Here is a 23255-nt window from a genome sequence, read left to right on the forward strand (position 1 = left end):
GTTTTATCATTAAGTATTCTGATCATTAAAACTATTTATTTTATAATTGCTATTCATTAATTTGCCAATAGACACCTTTTTCGTAAGGCATAGCCAGGTAACATTAGGTTGTACAATTATTCAGCCGTTGAATGAATCTCAATGTTTACCATATTCGATCAGTTCGATTCATGCTGCTTGTAACGCTGTTTGTATGTTTGTTTTATTACATCAGCGACTCCGTTTCACCGCTTCGGCTCCATTAACCGTTTCAGGCTCTCTAGCCGTGCAGGCAAACACAGCATTGTCTCAATATCGAATACCCCGACCCACGTTCAATACATTGACAATGTGGTCTATACTGTAAAGGCAATATTGTTCCACGCTTAAGGACAGGTTTTCCAATTGTTTACGCGTTGCCTAGTAACTGCATCCCGGGACGCTTTATCAATCACGTGACCGGATATTGATAGGATCTATTTACAGTAGAATTTTAACGTATCGACTGGTTTATTTTCTGAGGTGAAATGGTGATATATGATGAACTTTTTTAAAGTTAAATTCTAGGAGCGAATATTTCGTTTTTTTTAATAATTAATTCGGATTTCATTGGCGCTTTTAGAGTGTATGAGAGTGTATGAATTTTTAATGAGCTGATCTGAACGTACCTTGGCTATTATACCTTATTGACATTTTGTTTCACGTGTTCTCTGTAACAGCAGCTTTTAACGGGAAAACTATTATGAAATATTCATAATGTCATCAGTTCCAAGTTTTGATATTGGTAATAAAACCATTGCTATATGAACTTTCCATTGAATATAAAGCTATTGATTGAATAGTATAGACTGGCAGTGGCGACAGTTCTTTGAAAAATGACAACGTTATCTTTAGCTTGTGAAATCTCGTTTAAACTGTCTGCCGTTTAAAACATAGACGAAGGATTCTGGACTTTCGAATTTCGAATACATTATGATAAGTTGTAAAAAAGTTTGACCGGTAAGTGTTGTTCATTATTTTTAATTTCTCTAATTAACTCTTTGAGGTCGTTAGATGAAATGTATCAAAATAATGACGATATTTTGATAGTTACATTTTGTTGTCTTGTATCATGAGGCGTCGCTTGTATGGTGTTTTTGTGACAGTCTGAACCGTAAAAGTAGTATCAATGTGAAGTTGTATTGAATTGTTATAATACAAATAGTATTGTATTATGTTAATTAAGTATATTGACGATGTACTATGTATAAATCTACAATAAACACTGGCTGACTTGGCTGCTTGGCTGGCTTGTTGGCTAGCTTTCCGTCTTGCATGCTGGCTGCCTCACTGATCGTCGGTCTGGCTGATTTCCGGTATGCTGGTTGGCTGGTTTTTTGGCTGGCTGGATGGCTGACTTTTTTACTTTTTGACTGGCTGGCTGGCTGGCTGGCTGTCCGTCCGTCCTGCTGGCTGGCTGATTGTCTGGCTGGCTGGCTAGGTGACACACTGGTTGGCTGGCTTTTTGGCTGGCTATTTATCTGGCTGGATTTTTGGCTGTCCGTCCGGCTGGCTGGCTGGCTGGCTTTGTGACAGCTGGTTGGCTGGCATTTTGCTGGCTATTTAGCTGGCTGGACGGCTGGATTTTTTGCTATCCGTCCGTTCGGCTGGCTGGCTTGCTGTTCATCGTGTGTCTTTAAACAGGATCTTAATTAAATATCAGGCTACTTGACTTGTCCCTGTACATTCCACAGTTGAATTTATTGTATGAGAAATCGTTAATCCCCATTATAAACAATTACCAAGCTATTGCAAATGTAATTGATTAAATGATTAAATTTCATGACGTTTGCCTCGTGTGATTAAAACAAACAACATGTTTATTTGCCAATATTCGCAAATTTGTACTCTTTTTCCTATAAGTATGGGTACTATCTTTTCCCTCGTGTTCGAACCAACGAATCCATTTGCAATTATTGTATAATAAATGTCAAATGAATGCTCATATATATACGTAATAATAAAGTGAACACATTTATTTTGTCCTTCTTTTTGATAGAGACATCTACTTCAATCAAACTATTGTTACGTCAGAAAGACATCGATATTCTGTTTGAAGAATAACGAATCAATTTGCATTTAATTATTTAAAAAAATAGAACAACTATTTCATTATTTGTTTTCATTCAAAGAATTCGTTTAGACACCAATATTAATAATCATAAATAGTTAATTACATCTCATAAAAGTACACTGTGTGTTTATATAGAATTTCTACACTTAGAATCTGAAAGTGCATAATGTACGCGTAAAGTCAAAAAACTTTCACTTATCGGATTCAAAAGGCGCTTGTCAAGCATAAACATAACAGAAATAGTTGCGATTTTTACAAAAGCTAGCGATTTCTAAGCCTTACCTTAATAATAATAAAAATTATAAAAATAATAATAATAAAAATAATAATATTGATAATAATAATAATAATAATAATAATAATAATAATAATAATAATGATGATGATGATGATGATGATGATGATGGTGCTTTATACATGTACTGCTAAATTCAAATATACTGATTTCTTTGACACCATTCTCCAATGGTGACAATAACGTTCTATGCACCAGTCAATTGTAACCACGCCCCAACCCCACACCCCCAGGTCCGGGGAATAGCGGGGAATTTGACTTTTGGTCCGGCCAAGCCCGGGCAAAATCCCCGCCTTGCCGGGACGAACTACTGCACCCCAGGGACTCTAGGTAAGGCCCATTCCCCGCTATATTTGGCGCGAAGACAAAACCACCGCATTTACCCGGCACCGCGGGGACAGCTGGAAAGTAAAAACACGGCCCATTTCCCCGGCTATCCCCGGTATACCCCCGGACCTGGGGGAGCCGTGGTTACAATTGACTTGTGCATTACATCAAGGCTAATAAAAAATAAAAATAAAAAGCCTACCTACCCTACCTGTTTTTGAACCCCTAACCACATACGTATATTGTTTTAGCCTTACCTGTATTTACAGTGACGAACCTCAAAAATCACCATGGGATCTTGTTCATCCAAAAAGGGCGAATCGAAAAACAACTACCTGCTGCAGACGCTGAGCGGCCATGAAGCGGGCGTCAACTGTATGGCGCTGAGCGAAGACGGGAGCGTCCTCGCGACCGGAAGCGAGGACAAAACCGCGCGCCTTTGGAGCGCAAAGACAACCCCTTGTGAATGTTTAGGAATTCTTCGCGGGCACGAAGAATATATCAACTGCATTATCATAGAGGACTGTTTTTGTATCACCGGAAGTGCGGATAAGACGATCCGGAAGTGGGATGTTAGCACGTGCGAATGTGTTTTAATTCTGCGTGGACACACCTCTGTGATTTATCGAATGATCTGCACCGGGGATTTCATTTTCACCAGCTCCTACGACCGAACTGCACGGTGCTGGGACTTTGAGAACGGCGAATGCATTCGTGTGTTTCGGGGTCACAAAAGGGGTGTGTACCCTTTGATTTTTATACCCGGCGACGACGATTCAGACGATGTGGACGGGAACGATGGTTCTAAAGATCTTCTGATAACCGGATCTGCGGACTTTACAGCGAGATCGTGGAATTTTGAAACGGGACAATGTTTGAAGGTTTTTAAGGGTCATACAGGGGCAGTAACTTGCATGGCGACGGATATTATGGGACGAATACTCTTCACCGGAAGTACGGACTTCAGCATCCGGTCGTGGAATCTCCTCAAGGGAGAGCAGCTGAAACTGTTTTCCGGTCATCAAGGATCTGTGATATGCATTCAGGTAACCTAAACATGATTTAAATCTGCACTCTCACAGATGTACCATTTTTACAACTTTTTTTATTTTTTGTCTTGGAAAGAGCAAATTTTTGCGTAAATATCTGCACATCAATGATATAAGATTGCTGACAAAAAAAAACAGATTGTAAATGTTCATATTTCCATTCGAAAATTATGTACGTGAAGTTAGCGGCCTAGCGGCCTAGCGGCCTAGCGGCGTGAAGTTAGCGGCCTAGCGGCCTAGCGGCGTGAAGTTAGCGGCCTGGCGGCCTAGCGGCCTAGCGGCGTGAAGTTGGCGGCCTAGCGGCCTAGCGGCCTGGCGGCCTAATTATTTTTTCTATTTCCAAGCAATTGTTAATGCGTTTTTTTTAAAACAATGATAAATCAAGGTATTTTATTCATATAGTTACATAGCGGCCTTAAATTGTTATATATTCAGAATATTTTTCTTTACCTTTTATTCTAAAACAATTTTAAATTAACTGTTTTATGCACAAATTATCACTCTGAAGCGTTTTTCAAACTTTATTCAAAAAAGTCGATCAAGCACTTCAGCGACTTAGCGGCATAGAAGCCTGAAATTAGCGGCCTAGCGGCCTAAATTGAATCCTATTTCAAAGCATGTATACATGCATTTTCTTCTAAAACAATAACATTTTAACTGTTTTTATGCACAAATTAGCACATTGAAGCGATTATCAACAGTTTTTTTTCCAAAAACGTCGATAAAGCAGTCAGCTATTTCAAAGCATTAAACATGCCTGTTCTTCTTAATCAATGATATATTAACTGTTTATATGCACAAATTATCACTCTGAAGCGTTTTTCAACGTTTTTTCAAAAAAGTCGATCGAGCACTTCAGCGGCCTAGCGGCCTAGCGGCCTAGCGGCGTGAAGTTAGCGGCCTGGCGGCCTAGCGGCCTAGCGGCCTAAAATGGTATCCTATTTCAAAGCATGTATACATGCATTTTCTTCTAAAACAATGACATATTAACTGTTTTTATGCACAAATTAACACTTTGAAGCTATTAGCGATTATCAATATTTTTTTTTTTAAAAGCGTCGATAAAGCAGTCAGCTATTTCAAAGCATTAAACATGCCTGATCTTCTAAAACAATGATATATTTACTGTTTTATGCACAAATTATCACTCTAAAGCGTTTTTTATTTTTTTTTCAAAAAAGTTGATCGAGCACTTCAGCGGCCTAGCGGCCTAGCGGCGTGAAGTTAGCGGCCTGGCGGCCTAGCGGCCTAAAATGGTTTCCTATTTCAAAGCATGTATACATGCATTTTCTTCTAAAACAATGACATATTAACTGTTTGAATGCACAAATTAACACTTTGAAGCTATTAGCGATAATCAACATATATTTTTTTTCCAAAAAGTCGATTAAGCAGTCAGCATACATGCCTATCCTTCTCAAAAATATGTTGATAATCGCCTCAGAGTGATAGTCTGTGCATAAAAACAGTTAACATATCATTTTTTTAGAAGAAAATGCATGTAGTCATGCTTTGAAATAAGATAGCATTTTAGGCCGCCAGGCCGCTAGGCCGCTAACTTCACGGCGCTAGGCCGCTAGGCCGCTGAAGTGCTTGATCGACTTTTTTTTAAAAAGTTGAAAAACGGTTCAGAGTGATAATTTGTGCATAAAAACAATAAATATATCATTGTTTTAGAAGAACATGCATGTTTAATGCTTTGAAATAGATGACTGCTTTATCGACGCTTTTGAAAAAAAAACTGTTGATAATCGCTAATAGCTTCAAAGTGTTAATTTGTGCATAAAAACAGTTAATATGTCATTGTTTAAGAAGAAAATGCATGTATACATGCTTTGAAATAGGAAACCATTTTAGGCCGCTAGGCCGCCAGGCCGCTTACTTCACGCCGCTAGGCCGCTAGGCCGCTGAAGTGCTCGATCAACTTTATTGAAATTTTTTTTAAAAAAAACGCTTACGAGTGATAATTTGTGCATAAAACAGTAAATATATCATTGTTTTAGAAGATCAGGCATGTTTAATGCTTTGAAATAGCTGACTGCTTTATCGACGCTTTTAAAAAAAATGTTGATAATCGCTAATAGCTTCAAAGTGTTAATTTGTGCATAAAAACAGTTAATATGTCATTGTTTTAGAAGAAAATGCATGTATACATGCTTTGAAATAGGATACCATTTTAGGCCGCTAGGCCGCTAGGCCGCTAGGCCGCCAGGCCGCTAACTTCACGCCGCTAGGCCGCTAGGCCGCTGAAGTGCTCGATCGACTTTTTTGAAAAAAGTTTGAAAAACGCTTCAGAGTGATAATTTGTGCATAAAACAGTTAATTTAAAATTGTTTTAGAATAAAAGGTAAAGAAAAATATTCTGAATATATAACAATTTAAGGCCGCTATGTAACTATATGAATAAAAAACCTTGATTTATCATTGTTTTAAAAAAACGCAACAATTGCTTGGAAATAGAAAAAAGAATTAGGCCGCCAGGCCGCTAGGCCGCTAGGCCGCCAACTTCACGCCGCTAGACCGCTAGGCCGCCAGGCCGCTAACTTCACGCCGCTAGGCCGCTAGGCCGCTAGGGCGCTAGGCCGCTAACTTCACGCCGCTAGGCCGCTAGGCCGCTAACTTCACGTACATTCGAAAAATAATGTTTTATGGCCTAAACCGTTAACGGTTTAAGAAAAATGCATATAACATCAATTTTTGAACTTAAATATACAGATCTGAGATTAAAATTTTGTCAGCAGTCTTATTTATTTGGTTTCAATGGATTTTCGCAAAAATTGGCTCGTTCCAAGACAAAAATAAAAAAAGTTGTCAAGCGTTCAATCTGTGAGAGTACAGCTTGAAAGTAATTCATCCATCATTATAACCAAAACTTGTTACTGGTAAAGTTTCATTAAAAGTTTAAATTTACCAAATTTTAAGTTTTAATTTTACGTTTGAATAGTTTTAAAGTTGACACCGAGAGCCTTTTTATAAGGCATTATGTTATTCAAGAATTAGAAATATTTTGTTGTATAAACTCCCTTTCATGGATGGCTTACATTATAATAACTAGTTACGTGGATTAAGCCTTTTATGTTCTTCTATTTCAATGAACAACATATTTGCTTGCCATACTTATAACAACCGTGGTCCATAGACGATATACAGCTTATCGACGAGTATGCCCAAATCCGTGGTCTAGTGGTAGCACACCTGACTCTCAATCCAGGGGTTACAGGTTCGATTCCCCGCCGTACCACTAAAAATACTAACCGTCTTCAGGGCGGGACGCTAAATAGGGGTCCCGTGTGACAGTGCTATACACTGGTGCACGTTAAAGAACCAGGGTAGCCTAAACCAGGGTTACAGTCTGTCTGTGCACTATGCTCCAAAGACCTAAAATGACTAACAATCTTTTCGAAGCACTCGCCGAATGGGCAAGACTCTTTTGCGAGTATAAATATTAAGCTTACATGCCACCTTCTTTAAGCAGACGAGCTATTAACTTTGGAACAAGCCAAAGTATGTCCAGAAGGTGAACATAATCTTCGAAACTCATATAAAATGCATGTAGATGCTATAGTTGACCTCATGACCGCATAACGGAATACAACAAATTGGGTATTGGAATGTATATTAACCTGCTGTTTTATAATACAGCTATCATCAAATATTCATTTGGAACAAATGCTGAACATTAAGCAGAATGTTATCACATATTTAGAGCGTGCTTGTCATGTTAAGGTATTTATACCTACGGTCCGCCCAAGGTCATTTATTTTTAAGGGACTCTGTCGTGTGTGGAGGCCATATTTTCAGGGTAATACATCTTAAAACACTTAAAGTAATATTATTGATAAATTTGCTGAAAAAAAATACACTTAAAGTATAAAAAGTGGGGAGCGAATCCACGCCGGTACAGGCAAGAAAAGATAGAAAACTGACAACAAAACCGCCCACCCGCCAGGACTCATACATAATCTGAGGAACCTTTTTTTCAGCCTTTTGTTGAAAAGCGTTACTAAAGTTTAAAGAGGTGCATTTTACGTAATATGAGCTCACTAGCGGATCCAGCGGGAGGGGTGCGTCTGGCGCGCGCTTCTCCTAAAATTACCCAAGTATACCTTTAATTTCAATTTATAAGAGAGAAAGAGTACAGAAATAAGTCCAAAATGCGACAGTTCGTACTAGAAATCGTTAAAAAAAATTGAGGAGTACCCCCAACCCCCTTATTTTCAAATGTCCTTACGTAAGTTACTTTTCTTATTTATTCTTATTTGTCATATGATTTAAGAACTTAAATCATTTCTGAAATACATTGACCTTATTGAGAAAAAGCAAACTTAATGTAAAAAAACATCATATCTTTAAATTTTTCTATAAAATCTTTTAGAAATCGACTTTGGAAAAGACTTAATATAATATGCTTTATGATAAGGCCAGTATGCTGTTGACTTTGCATTATGATATGACATGGCCGGTATTCATATTTAATCATTTCCTAACTCAAGTCATTTTCCTAACTTAATTATCTCACTGGTCATATGATATATAGCAACTTAATAATATATTTATTTATTTTATATATGCTTTTTATTATCTTTATGTTATATGTGTCATTTTCTGTTAATCAATGTATTTTAATTTAAAGTTGACTTCATGGTGATTATAGTAAATCGACTTTAGTTTAGAAGTGACAGTTTCAGAGTGGACACTGAAAAAAAAGTGGAAATTACGATGCAATATAAACTAAATGCATCTATCTTTATATTGAATCTGTTTTGCGAACTTCTGTAACTTCTGTTTAGATTAAACATTATAATTATACAACGAATGTGAAAAAAGTAATTATAACTTATACTTAGTCACTCTTGTGTGCACGATGTTGCGCGAGAGTGTGGTCTTGTGTTGTGGGAAAAACCGGATTACCAGGAGAAAACCAAATTGTTCAGCTCGGTAACCACTAACCAAACTTAATTGTTAGGCAGCCTTTCACAAATAGCAACAAAAAAGCTCGAAATAAGACCTAATCAAACGAACATTCCCACCACTAAGAGATTGAAATGTTAGATGTTAGCCCATCCATGCTGGCCCAAGAGTCTGTGAAGTCATTTAAAGGCAATTAGCACCCTATCGTTCGTGTTAGATCTCTGCCAGGTATTGCCATTCATAAAATATTCAAGTAACGAACCTAAATATCTAATGATTCCTAACACATCAGACAGATCGCTCATTTCCTCATTCGGAACTCCTCGGCAATTTTTCATCGAAAACAACCTCGGATGTATGTGGATATGGACGGTTTACAATGTCAGAAATCTTAACACTTTGACTTCGCTGCAAGTAGATCGCGTAGTAATTTCAATTAAGCAGTTAAACTCAATTACTCTACTCTTGGGAATCATAATTATTTATGCAATTAAACACTTCAATGGTAATCAATTCAGACTTAGTAATACAAAATACACGTTAAAACACTTCAATTAATTAATATTATTATTTAGAATTTACGAACTACTTCTACTAATGTACCGGCATACATCCAATGTTGTTTTTGATGGGAAATGGCCAAGGAGTTGCAAATGTCATTTCCAGAGAAGTCATGAGTCCTAATTTTGTCTTACTCATATCAGTGTACGACAAAGATACTCATTTCGGCGTATGCTTCACGAACGTACAACTTCACAAACAAAAATTCGGAACTGTTCGGCCATTTTACATCGAAAGCAACTTCGGATATTAAAACTATGATTTCTTAATGAAACGGCCCATGGCCAGCGTTGTCAATATTGCTTTCATGTAATAGGTGACGTGAAGTCAAATCTTGATGATTTAGAATGGGCGGATCGAGCGTAGCCTTAATTTTTAATATTAAATATTAATATAAGATCATCTCAGATACGTCTGATGCAGAACGCGATTACGTAGCGCTGACTTTAGGGACCTCGTCACTGATAATGAGTTAGTATTAATCACCCTTTTAAAGTTTAATTGTTAAATTGTGTTTATTATTATATTTGGTGTTTGCCATTATGTGGGCCAATGACAATCGAGGATTTTTTTTTCAAATTTTCTTTCATCGATTTTGACGAAGCATCAACAAATATTTTCATAGAGAATACTTTTTTGTAGATCGATACAATTGAACTCTAACATATTATGCATAATTCATATTAAGAAATTTTCAACCGCCTATCTGTTTATCCATTTTCTCGAACAGGCGAACACGTCACAGTCTCTCTAGTCGCTAGGATATCAATTTGTTTACAAATACAACGCCAGCGATGCTGCAACAACAGACATGTATGAGATAAACAGGGCGTAGAAATTTGTAATATTTCACATGTTAACGTTTCATGAAACTTAAATAAGAAAATTAATTAAACACTTCGCGGTCCGTTCCTCGCAAAGGCTTGGATTGTAACAGCCGTCAATACCGTATCACCGGAATGATAGGAATGACATTGAAAATAATGACATGGAAATTGTCATTAAAAATGTGTGCTTTCGTTAGCCTTAGATTAAACGGCGTACTAAATAATAAATAATAAAAAACCCAACGCGAATAGCAATCGGAACTCCTCGGCTATTGTTTGTCGCAAAAACGGATGTATGCCGGTACATCAGTAGAAGAAGTTTGAAAAATTAATGCTTATAAGATTAATTAATTGCACTGTTTTAACGTAATATTTGTAATACGAATTCAAATTGGTTTCTAGTTAATAGCATTATTGCATAAGTAATTAAGATTCCTAAGAGTTAAGTCCTTAGGCTTAATTGCAAAATCAAAACTACTGTAGCGTAGTGAAATGTTAAGAATTCGGACATTGTAAACCATACATATACATACGAGGTTTTTTTTCAATAAAAAGTGGCCGAGATGTACCGAATGCGCAAATAGGAGACGTACATTACGTAAAATCCTGTTAAGTTGATCGCGGTCAAAGAAGAAAAGTGAGATTTAAGCTTGCATGATCGCACAGATAATAGAATTCTTGAAGTCAATAATTCAAGTCAATAATTGTTTATTGTTAGATATCATAAGATTTATAACATAAGATATGTATAGCTTTTTACAGACCTTCAGTTTATGCAGTAAACATATCAGTCTTTTCAAAATAATTGACAAGTCCCAAAAATGTTATTTCGTATTTTCGTGTTGTTTTGTTTGTTTTGTCTTCGGTAGGCATGCGCAAAACTTGACTCCTCAGATTGACCTTTCCTCCTTTTGGGGTTTTCTAATTGATGCTCAATCGTTTTGCGCATGTCTATCGGAGGGCGAAAGTACAAAAATACGCCACGTGGCAAGGCAAATACACGCCGTATAATTATTCCGGTGTTTTTTTGCCCGCAAGTATTTTCGTATGGTCGTATTTTTGCCCTGCCAGTATTTTCGTATGGTCGTATTTTTTGCCCTGCCAGTATTTTAGTATGGTCGTATTTTTGCCCTGCCAGTATTTTTGTATGGTCGTATGTTCGCCCCGCCAGTATTTTCGTATAGTCGTATTTACGCAGCGGAAAACCGAAATGGCAGAAATCAGCCTCCTTACACAATGATTGCTTTTTAAGGTGTAGGCCGCAGGCCTTACAGACTTTAGTCCCGCAAAGAGCAGATCTAGTTTTTGACATGACATGTTAAAATAATTAATGCGCCGAAGTTAGAAAATGGGATGTTTGGTGTTATGCGGTTTAAAATAGTGCAAATTAAAATACCACTTTATTTAAATTTTATGACACGGCTTGCAACGTTTATGTATTTGAAAGCAAGCCAAAGAATCTAAAATAAATATTGGTGAGAAATCGAGGTGAATAGATAATTATAGATTATTATGCAGAAAATGGAAATTTATTGACTAAAAGACCATGCCTTACTTAACCTACTACAAATAGTCAAAACGTCCTCCACCAATATCGGGCTACGTTTAATAAACTTTACACTAGCAATACACTTCCGATGTGAAAGGTTCATCAGTTTTTGTTACGGAACTAGCTAACTGCATGAAGAATTCATCAATTTACATTATCTATTATATTGTAATGAGGACACCTATCAGTTACAGTTCTGGGCCATTGAAAATACTTTTTGGATTCGATTTGTATTGCCTGTGAAAATAATTGTAAAATAAAATAAAATCACGCATGTCGCACCTACAGCCTTTCAACGCTCTCGGCGCTTTTATTGATAAACGTTATTGTAATAATGTACTTCTATTGGCCTAACCTAGTGGACTGAAGTTTTACGACACCCAGACCTTACATTAATCTGCGTAAACAATTGGCGACATGGCTTAAACATGCCTGCGTTTAAACTCACATTGTAACAGTGGGCTGTTGCTATTGAAAATATAGCAACACGGGTTCCTCGGGGATGATTCACTAGAACATGCGATCCGGACCAAGATGACCTGCACAAGGACACCGGGCTGGCCGGCCTCAATGTAGCCGGGGATGCCCGCTCTTTCAGCATGCGCGGCTGTGATTTTAAACCTGCTCTCTCACAGATTGAACGATTTGACAACTTTTTTATTTTTTGTATTGGAACGAGCTAATTTTTGCGGGCATTCATGGAAACCAGTTATGTAAGACTCCTGACAAAAAATAGATCGCACATTTTTATATTTAAGTTCAAAAATTAATGTTTTATGCATTTTTCTTAGACCGTTAGTAACGGTTTAAGCCATAAAACATTAATTTTTGAACGGAAATATGAAAATCTACGAACTGATTTTTGTCAGCAATCTTATATCACTGGTTTGCAGATATTTACGCAAAATGTTTCTCTAATTTCCAAGAAAAAAAAAACAGAAAAAAGTTGTAAAAATGGTATATCTGTGAGAGTGCAGCTTTAAGTTTAATAAGCTTTACTGATTATTTTAAATTGTGACAAAAGCTGAGAAGATAAATATTGCGCTTCTGTGGTCCTAAGGCATAACTATCTGCCTACGAATCCCGCCCCTGGGCACACATGTGTTCTATCATCGATAAATACTGCACTTCTGTGGTTCTACTACATAACTCTCTGCCTACGAATCTCACCCATTGGTACATTTATTATAGCACCAATTTATATAGCACTTCTGTGGTTCTACTACATAACTCTCTGCCTACGAATCTCGCCCGTGGGTTCAGGTGTCATATCACATATCAAATTACTATGAAACAATGTGATATAAAGCGACAAACCCTGATATTTACCTAATTAATATGCTCCAATGACTGATATTAAATATTTACGTTGTTTCAATCATGTTATGACAATCTGATGTTGCGAAATAATTACTTCAACCAATACCATCAGTTTGCACGTAAATGCCCGACAGTAAAATGTACTACGTCATACATGTTAAATGCTAAAATAAACACATAGCATGGGCCATTTGTTTAGGAATTTGTTAAAGTAAACAACGTGCCCCAATTTCTCGAATCTTCTTAAGTTCCTCATAACAGGATTAAGCTAAGTTGACTACTTTTGATTTGCAAATAATTTGCAATTTTTCACTTCTTTAATAGTGTTAATACTTCAGATATGTGAAATTATCTTTATGATAATCACAATTAAACCATTATTCATTTGTCAGAATTGAATTTAAGTATGTATTTGGCTAATTGAAATAAGCTACTTAAGCATGTCAAGCTTAAGAAAATTCGAGAAATTGGGGGCGCGTGACTAACGACTTTTAAACGTGAAATATAAGATGATGTGCTAATATATTCAAATAAAAGAAGAAATTAAAGAGGAAACAGTTGTCCAAAATCTTGTTGGGAACACTGCATATTACAAGTGCATCCATTAAACATTCAGAGAAGTAAATATTTGAAAGTTAACAACGATGACTTTAACAGCGTTGTTTACTTATCTGAACTATCTGCGCATTGTTACCAAAGTATCAGATAAAATTTATAAAAGCTAGTAAATGTCATAAAATAAGCTAAATCCATCCGTTAAATGACGCTCGGGCATTCGTCAACACAGAAAGTAATGGTTCGGGGTGTAATAACAAGGCCGTCTGCTTTAAAAGACAAGATACAGATACCATTTTACTATAGGCCATTTTTAGAAAAAATCAATCTGTAAATACCAGTAAAATTGAAAAACCATCAGTGTTTAAAAAACAATGTTCATAAACCGGAAATCACAGATGAGACATTCAAATCCCTACGTCAATATCTGGTTAAAGACCAATTCGTCACATTTCACAGGCCGCAAACAAATCATGGGTGATATTCAATATTCGAATTTAGTTAATATTATGGCCATACATCATTGGATTCGTTCACAATTTAGGCCAATTATAAATAACAAGTGATCCGATAAGGTACATCGTTCACTGCCACCATGCAATTAACTTAACCATGGATAGATATGACGTAATTCATTGATAAAGATTGTGAAATATCTTTGATTTCGAAAGGATTATTTTTGGATTTCAACCTCCATTCACCTTGAACAATGTTAGGAAATTATTTATATATATATAATACATATAGTAGTATAGACTAAACAGCAATAATTGGAGAAATCAAAAACGTTTGATTTTATCATTGTTCGCTGTACATGTGTTTAATTGTATTTTTGCCATATGCAACGCATCTATAAAACTATACTTATTCGCTGCTAAAACCACACAGGTCAGTCTCGGGTGAGGAAGTCTTGGGTTTGAGCTCAGGTACTTATCTAAAAACTTATGACCACTCTTTAAACATAGAACATGTTCTACTTTGTTTCAGGTGATAAACAAGTTGCTATATTCCGGAAGTTCCGACCACACAGGACGGGCGTGGGTGACGGAGTTCGGGGACTGTACACGAGTGTACAAGGGCCACAAACACACTGTCAGCGTCATCAAGATGAAAGACGGGCTAGGTAAGCACGTGAAGTAGAGATAAATGTTAAAGGCACACAATATAGGCTGATGCAACAAAAAAAATCGTTTGCTTTTAATGCATTATCATGTTTAACTCATTTGACCTTAAAGGTGCATACTATCGTTTGATGCAAAAACAATTTTCTTTTTAATTCTAATGCATTATCATGTTTAACAATTTTGACCTTAAAGGTGCATATTATCGGTTGATGCAAAAACAATTTTCTTTTTAATTCTTATGCATTATCATGTTTAACTTATTTGACTTCAATGATAAATAACAAAAGAAGCATATTATTTAGGTACAGATAAAAATAAAATAGCCTTCATAAATGTTTTGTTTTTAATTAATTGCTCCGTGGCCATGAACTATCTCAGTTAAAAAGCGCCAAAACATGGCAAATAGTTTTATCCGTACCTAAATCATATGCTTTTTGTTGATTAGATATCTAAAGTCAAATGTGTTAAACATGATTATACACTAAAATTTTTTTATAAAAAATGGGATCAACCTGTATTGTGCACCATTAACAAGAAATGCTCAGCGAATTATTTCCTTCATCTGTAATAAAATAAAATAAATATTTCCAAAAGAAAAACTATCCGAACGTAAAAATCAAGAACATTTTCCCTTAAGATTTAGAATTGTACACTCATCAGATGGGTTTGTTTATTTTTACTTGTAATACTTTTACGAACGTAATGCTCGCTTCTTTTTCAAAGATGTTCAAAAATATATCATTAGCAATATATTTCAATGAACTTAATGTAAAAAATTCGTTTTATGACGCAACAGCGACGTCAGGTTCTGGGTGCTGTTTTAACAGAGATCTTAGTCAATTTTAGACGTACATTGAAATAAGTTTCATCATTTGATACATATTCGTGTAAATTGAACATTAGCAAGTATGTATAATGAGCACAAAGCTGAGGAAATTAAAAAAAACGTATTGTCAATTGTGACGCTAATGCAAATTCAAGATTATAGAAGTTACGACTAAAGTGATTTTTGAAACGCCCCAGTTTCCTTCTGCATGCATTTGTTTATTGGAAAAGCCCCCAGCTTCCTTCTACTCTACATGCATTTGTTTATTAAAAGGGCCCCAGCTTCCTTCTATGTGCATTTTTATTGAGACGTCCCCCAGCTTCCTTCTACATGCATTTGTTTATTGAAATGGCATCAGCTTCTTTCTACATGCATTTGTTATTTGAGACGGCCCCCATCTTCCATGTACATTGTATATGCATTTTTATTGAGACGGCCCCCAGTTTCCTTCTGCATGCATTTGTTTATTGAGATGGCCCCAAGCTTCCTTTCACAAGCATTTGTTTATTGAGACGGCCCCCAGTTTCCTTTCACAAGCATTTGTTTATTGAGACGGCCCCCAGCTTCCTCTCATCGTGTGATATTTTCACAGGCGCTACTTAAAAAAGAGGATATAAAAAACCCGTCTGAGCTAGAGATATTTGACATATCTTTCAAGAATGATATATAGCCTATAAGTACTGGCATTTAATTATCTCATCAGAGATGTTTGCGACTAGAGATGTCATCGGCCCGTTTTAATACAGATTTCAGTCGATCTAGGTAGTAATTTGAAAGTATCTAATTGTCACATTTCCGTGGGTTTTGCTACATATATATGTGAACTGAACTTAAAAATCAACGCAAAGCTGACAAACAATAAAACAAAATACAGATTGTGCCATGTGTAATGTTCCAACAATTTCAGATGTAAGTCAGCACTATGATCCATTAATTAAATGGTCCTTTGGCCAGGATCTACTTTCAACGAAATGAAAATATTTCTCCACAAGATTGTTTCGCTTAGTATTATTTGTCCTTTAATAGTAAAAGTATAATGGCAAATTATTGAGTTGAAAGTTATTTGAGAACATCTAAGCGATATTATATCAAACGCTTTGATTTGTTGAAACTTTCAAAAAATAACACAAGTTCAATGTTATTGGTATTGTTTAATATGTCACTGTTGTGAAATATAATGATATTTGTAGCATGCAAACGAAATGTGTATCTTCATGTGAAGTGTATCTTAACTATGAGTGCAAATGTTTTTTTATGTATTTGTACATACAACTGATCAACTGTGCAATGAAATATACGTTGAGGTAAATGCTTGTTAAACCATGTTTGTACACTTCGCAACATAACGCCAAGAAACCTAACAACCAAAGGTTAAATACACGCATGCGCTTAAAAAGTAGTCTCGGCAAGCTGCATGTATAAGCCAAATATCACACACTCATCTGCTGAAATGCGCGTGAAGAAAATAGTCCTAAAAATGCCATTCTATGCAAAGTGTATTTAGAATCCAAATACCTGAGCGTCAAATGCATGTATGCTTGTGAAAAGAGTTTATAGTATTACCTACATCTGCATAATGAGATCGTCTATCGGCTCCATTAAAAACTAAACTTAGACTTTAGAAGAACTAAACAAATATGACGTCATTAGCTGGTTCCCTGCCTGGTGAAAACACGTTCGGAGATGCTTTGCATGCTCCGCTCTTTTTGAATCGTTACAATTGTACACAATATGTGCTTACATTTTAATAAATGTAAATATCATACTCGGCAAGTAATATGTAGAATTTATATAACATTAAGTCATCGAATGGTATTCAATATGCGATTTAAGTCAATCGTTTGGTCATACATCATTGACTTCAGTCATATAGGTTAGCTATTTATAACACGAAATTCGATTGGTTTAACCATTCTTATATTCAAACAAGCCCATTATTGAATACAGCCATCAGTCATCAGCCATCAGTCATCAGCCATAAGTCATCAGCCATCAGTCATCAGCCATCAGTCATCAGCCATCAGCTTATATAAATACGCGCTTAAAAAACAAATGTGAAAGTACACAGATCTAAATATTACATTCGGCAAAGTGCATGTGACTGTTACTCCCATGTAATCGATTGCTTTGCAGTTTTCACCGGTTGTGGAGATGCGTCTGCTAGAGTTTTTGCGGGAAAATCAGGAACCCTTGCGAGAGAATTTAAGGGCCATGATGGGGCCTTAAATGCACTTCAGGTCAAGGCTAAATATTCCACCCTGTAGAAAAATAACCCCTTGACCTTTATTAATTAACCTGGGACCAATTGTATAGAACTGGTTATTTATCATCATTTGCCTAATGATTTCATTATGCGTTAAACAATTTGATTGGTTAGAAATCGTTATTATTTTGTAAATTGACCAATCACTGAACATTTTGCCTACTGAATCTAAACCAATGAAAAAGCCAGTGATATACAATTGGCTGTTGCAGTAGGCTAGAATAGTGTGCTTGTTTGTAACATTTCTGTTTGCAGATAGCTATCTTAGGTCAGATATTTACGCAAACATTGGCTCATTGCAAGACAAAAACTAAAAAAGTTGTCAAAACGGTAAATCTACAGTATCTAAATCTAAAGTATAGCATTCTCACGGGAATGGTATTATCATTATTTTCGGTACTAAGAAGGCGAAAAAGAAGGATATGATATATTCTTTTTGACGGCATGTATACGCAAATGCATCAAATATTTATTTGATAACTACTTAGCGATTGTCTAGGGCAAGCACTTAACGGTCTACAGTTCGATTTGTTTTATTGATCACTTTTTGTTTACAATAAACATTTCGCAATTAGAACGCAATAAAGAATTCAGAGACGTCAGACTATCTACACACAGTTTATTCGAATTGTTTGCATTGGGAAAAGATCGCAGTGGATATTATTTTTAAGTAGTATTAGCGCCTACTTATCTAACAATTCGCACAAAACATTATCGACTTATATTGGTCTTATATCGTTTTAGACACATATAGGGCATATCCAATTAACCTTCTTTTTTTCAAAATATTGAGTTTGCTATATTGAAATTTCATTTCCATAATAAGGTCAATTAATTTCAGTTACAGTTGATTGTTTAACCATTTATGTAAAAACTTGACAGAAAAGGTTGAGTAAAAGAGACTATTTATTTGAATACATTTTAGAATATCATTGTTAATTCTAAAGAAATGGGTTAAATCATTGTATAAACGATAAAATTATTAGTGTAAACATTTGTGTATCCCATTTATGTAAAAATAAAAAACTTAACAGAAAATGTTAAGAAAAATTTGTCTATTTATTTGAATACATTTTGGAATGTTATTGTAAATTAAAAGAAAAATGGGTTTACACGTTGTGTAAACGATATTATTGTAAGTGTAAACACTGGTGTAACTTTAGATAATTGACCTAACAATGTATTAGATATGGTAATAGATATTAGACAGAATATTCCACTCTAATGTGCATATACCATGGCTTCTAGTGACCCAATTTCATACACAGTGATCTCCCCTATCGCGCATAGCGCGTATCTGCCACCACGTACAAAAGATAGCTGGATTTTAGTTTTTAGGTTTTAAGAAATGTATTTTTTTCGTTTTCATTAGCGTATTGTTTCCAACCCAAAAGCTAGAGGGGGCGTGATTTCGTGTGATGCAAATATTAAGTGAGAAAAAGGTTCGGTTGCAATCAAAATGGCGGTTTGAAAAGAAAATGTTCCGATTCGGGTACAAACTTTTGCTTTAAAAGTGGACTGGTTACTTATACTTTGAAACATGTGTGCGTCCCGTATGTAGCGAAAAGCATATTCTTCGATCGGCATTTTAGTCTGGTATCATCACTTTAAAGATCAAACAGTTATTGAACATATTGTGGGTTACAATGCAACATTTCCTCCCCTAATGTTTGCATCAAACCAAATTACGTCCTCCCCCTGTATATCTTTTTAATTAAACGTTCTTCAAGATGATGAACCAGGTCATGTGATTTTGACTCTAATCACGTGTTATGCGTGACGGCAGTGATCACTGTACAGCAAAGGGAAGTAACCGCTGCCTGGAGTTTGCTAGTGACCATCTTGTAACGCTTCATATCTTCACTGCTGTATAACCTTAGACATTAGAACATACTAACCACTTTTCTACCTCCCCTTACTTGTAGTCTACACAGGATCGGGGGACACCACTGCCTGTTGTTTTGATTCTAAATCTGGGAGTTTAAAGCGAACTTTTACCGGTCACAATGTTGCTATTACGAGTCTGCAGGTAACGTAGAATATACTTGTGTCCGTTGTTGTAACGAAATTGACAGGTAACGTATAATACACTTGTCCATGTTGTATGAGTGACCATCGAGTAATTATATACACGTATTGATGTTGTAACGATGGAAATTATATAAGCTATAAATACACTTTGTCAACGGCGTAACGATAAAAATATCACCGTAACGAAGAACTTAAGTAACGTTGTATACACTTTTTATTAAATTTATTGTACGAAAAACAACAACAAATAAATGTCACTGAGTAGTAAATTAGAGACTCCATATTTATTCAAAACAATTGAAAACATACTTGATAAAAATTTAACTTGTTGTAACATAGAGATTTAAGTAAGTGCAAACTTTATACTTAATAAGTGTTGCCAATTATGTTGTATCTTCGTTGTGTCTTATATAAAGTATAATAAGTAAATACAAAGAACTTACGTAAATTTTCTAGATGTGGCCATTCTCTATAGTGTGTATCCTAGACCTGTGTTCATGTACTTGTTTCCATAGCCTTCCAACAAAAAAGAAATGTTTTGTGAGAGCCGATCTTCTATTGATGTTGTAATATAACTCTGATTATATTATTCGAGTATCTGCTTTAAAATAAAGCAGCCGTTTCTTGGAATGTCATGCTGCTTTCCATAGATAATTGATTACTATGATAGTAACAAATAAATAAATAATTGCAAGTAGTTCTTAATCAAGATGTTCATAAAACAGAATATACATGTTAACACTTCAGAAATTATGCATTATCATTGGACATAATATAATACTGACCACTAAATTATATGGATATGTCTTCCTTCTCCAGGTGGTCAATGGAAAACTATTTACAGGATCGTACGATGGTGATGTGAAGGTGTGGGACGTCTCCGGCATAAACGACGACGACACAGCATTTGGTAAGTTGCCAGCAACGGGAGTGTAGCTTGAATCTGTCATGTGTTTCGGTCTGGATTGAAAAATGCGATCCAAGGGCACCTGCGTTGTCAGGTGACGAGGCCTGCACGCGTGCGATGATGTTAACTGACGTCATAACGCGCAGTAAATTTTATTCGCTGCATACGTCAAGTTCCTTCTGTTTGTGTTGTTGTTGTTGTTGTTGTTGTTGTTGTTGTTGTTGTTGTTTTGAAGCTAATTTTTTTTATAATGAGTATGGAAATCATCTATTAAAATATCTTAAGTATGCTTACATAACGTGTATCGAGCAAACGTGTTTCAACTGTATGTCATTTACTAATAACACCTGAAGTAAGTTTTTATGGATAACGTTAACGCTATCAAATCATTTACAGTTGAAATTCGTTATGTCGAACTCGAATATTTTGAATTGTCAAACTGTCAAACTGTTTCTACCTGATCCGATGTTTATGCCATTCTGTTGTTTTTCATTTTAATAATATGACGACATTGCTTTGGTTCTTCAGGCAAAGAAGAAGACAAGAAGAAGTCAAAAGAAAAGGCTGATGACATTGAGAAGATGAGCCATATTGATCAAAACCAGAATGGCATCGCTAATGGCAGTGCCGTTAACAGTAAAATCATGATCGAATAGTACAGTAACAGTATGCCATCCGGAAATGAGTTAATTGTACTAACAATATAACCATTCGGAATTGAGTTTATCAATAGAACAGTAACAATATACCATTCGGAATTGAGTCAATCGAATAGTACAGTAACAATATACCATCCGGATTTGAGATAATCGAATAGTACAGTAACAATATACCATCCGGATTTGAGATAATCGAATAGTACAGTAACAATATAACCATTCGGAATTGAGTCAATCGAATAGTACAGTAACAATATACCATCCGGATTTGAGATAATCGAATAGTACAGTAACAATATACCATCCGGATTTGAGATAATCGAATAGTACAGTAACAATATACCATCCGGAAATGAGTTTATCGAATAGAACAGTAACAATATACCATCCCGAATTGAGTTTATCGAATAGTACAGTAATAATATACCATCCGGAATTGAGTAAATCGAATAGTACAGTAACAATATATATAATCCGGAATTGAGTAAATCGAATAGTACTGCCATCAGGAATTGAATAAATCGAATAATACAATAACACTTTACCATCCGGAAATGAGTTAATCGAATAGTACAATTACAATATACTGTCCGGAAATGAGTTAATCGAATAGTACAATAACAATATACCATCCGGAAATGAGTTAATCGAATAGTACAGTTACAATATACCATCCGGAAATGAGTGAATCGAATAGTACAATAAAATACTCCATCCCAAATAAATTTAAAATTCGCAGATTAGCCTAGGTACTTTAATCTTAAGAATGATAATGATTTTAGCATTTAACACTTAACTTGAAATTAATTTGACTTCGGTCATAAAAATTCCATGATAAACCACTACATTCAATTAATATTGTTGTTATAATTTTCACGAACTACTTTAACAAATGCACCGCTTTTCGTATGGCGGAAATGGCCGAGGTGTTCCGATTGTATAACGAGTCGACCAATAAGGCTTTGTTCCCTGATGTATAATTGTTAATACTCATTGCTTAAATTATTTCATGTTTGCCTGTGTTCTGTTTAAAGACAAAGAGGTTTTAACAATGGTATATAGATTATATGAAATCATTTTAACACGAATAAAGTCAATTCTAAATAGTAACTTTCTCTTTTTCCTAATGTTAGATACGGCTAGATTTCTATATTGCTTTTGTTCATATTTTGACAAAAACTCTTAAAAAAAGTATTCATATTTTATAAAAAAAAAATGCAGCGCGAATTTCGCAAGAAGGAAAACGTCATTTTCCTTCCCTTACTCATTTCCGCTGATGACGTCACATATTATAACAAGTTCATGACAACAACTCATGTGACTAAATACTTCAAATTAACGTGTTGATTGAGTTTGAATCAGATTATTTTGCTTTGTAAATAATTATTATATGATAAAATGTTATTTCTTTGTTGTTGTCAAGTTGTGTACTCATTTATTCTGTGATAATTATTATGATGTAAAGATGTTTGTAACACATATTATATATATATATATATATATATATATATATATATATATATATATATATATATATATATATATATATATATATATATATATATATACCTTTATCATGTTGATTCGTTGAATTTGCACATTGCGCACTAGTTCTATACAAAATGTTATGTGTATTCCTGTTACCTTTGCATATAAAAACATTTGATCGATTTAAAGTTACTCAAATCAATCCGTTGCAATTACAGTTCGTAAGTTATTTTTGTGCACCTATAGTGAGTCCTCTGACATTCAGTGTTAAATTGTGAATAAACGCTTGTTTTTGTTTATGGGCATATTCTCTCAACGAATGCATGCCAATATATATAAAGTTAAATATCAAATTGCCATAGAAACAAAACTCTAACTGCAAAAATAGAAACTTTAAGATTTTCTTTCAAATTCAACGTTGATCATGTCCAAATAAAAGTAACAATTTGAAAGGGAAATCATTACCTTTAG

The 23255-nt window shown here is 35.2% G+C and overlaps 1 protein-coding gene across 2 annotated transcripts; it reads left to right on the plus strand.

The window, feature by feature from the left end:
- Nucleotides 1–530: 530 nt before the first annotated feature.
- On the plus strand, nt 531–22685 carry LOC128241658 (WD repeat-containing protein 86-like). Of its 2 annotated transcripts, none has more exons than XM_052958680.1 (6): nt 531–978; nt 2984–3760; nt 14474–14609; nt 17570–17673; nt 20550–20640; nt 21166–22685. In XM_052958680.1, exons 2-6 carry the CDS (start codon nt 3005–3007, stop codon nt 21291–21293), a joined length of 1215 nt encoding a protein of 404 aa, XP_052814640.1. In that variant the 5' UTR covers nt 531–978; nt 2984–3004; the 3' UTR covers nt 21294–22685. The 2 variants fall into 2 exon arrangements, with proteins under 2 accessions (XP_052814640.1, XP_052814639.1); XM_052958679.1 differs by lacking the exon at nt 17570–17673 and adding an exon at nt 19625–19728.
- The last annotated feature ends 570 nt before the right edge of the window (nt 22686–23255 follow it).

The sequence above is a fragment of the Mya arenaria genome, chromosome 7 (genome assembly GCF_026914265.1).
Source record: "Mya arenaria isolate MELC-2E11 chromosome 7, ASM2691426v1".
Classification (NCBI taxonomy): domain Eukaryota; kingdom Metazoa; phylum Mollusca; class Bivalvia; order Myida; family Myidae; genus Mya; species Mya arenaria.

Coding starts and splice junctions, on each gene's coding strand:
- LOC128241658 (XM_052958680.1), top strand. CDS start 3,005: ATGGGATCTTGTTCATCCAAAAAGGGCGAATCGAAAAACAACTACCTG. Junction 14,610..17,569: donor CAAGATGAAAGACGGGCTAG/GTAAGCACGTGA, acceptor ATTGCTTTGCAG/TTTTCACCGGTTGTGGAGAT. Junction 20,641..21,165: donor CGACGACGACACAGCATTTG/GTAAGTTGCCAG, acceptor TTGGTTCTTCAG/GCAAAGAAGAAGACAAGAAG.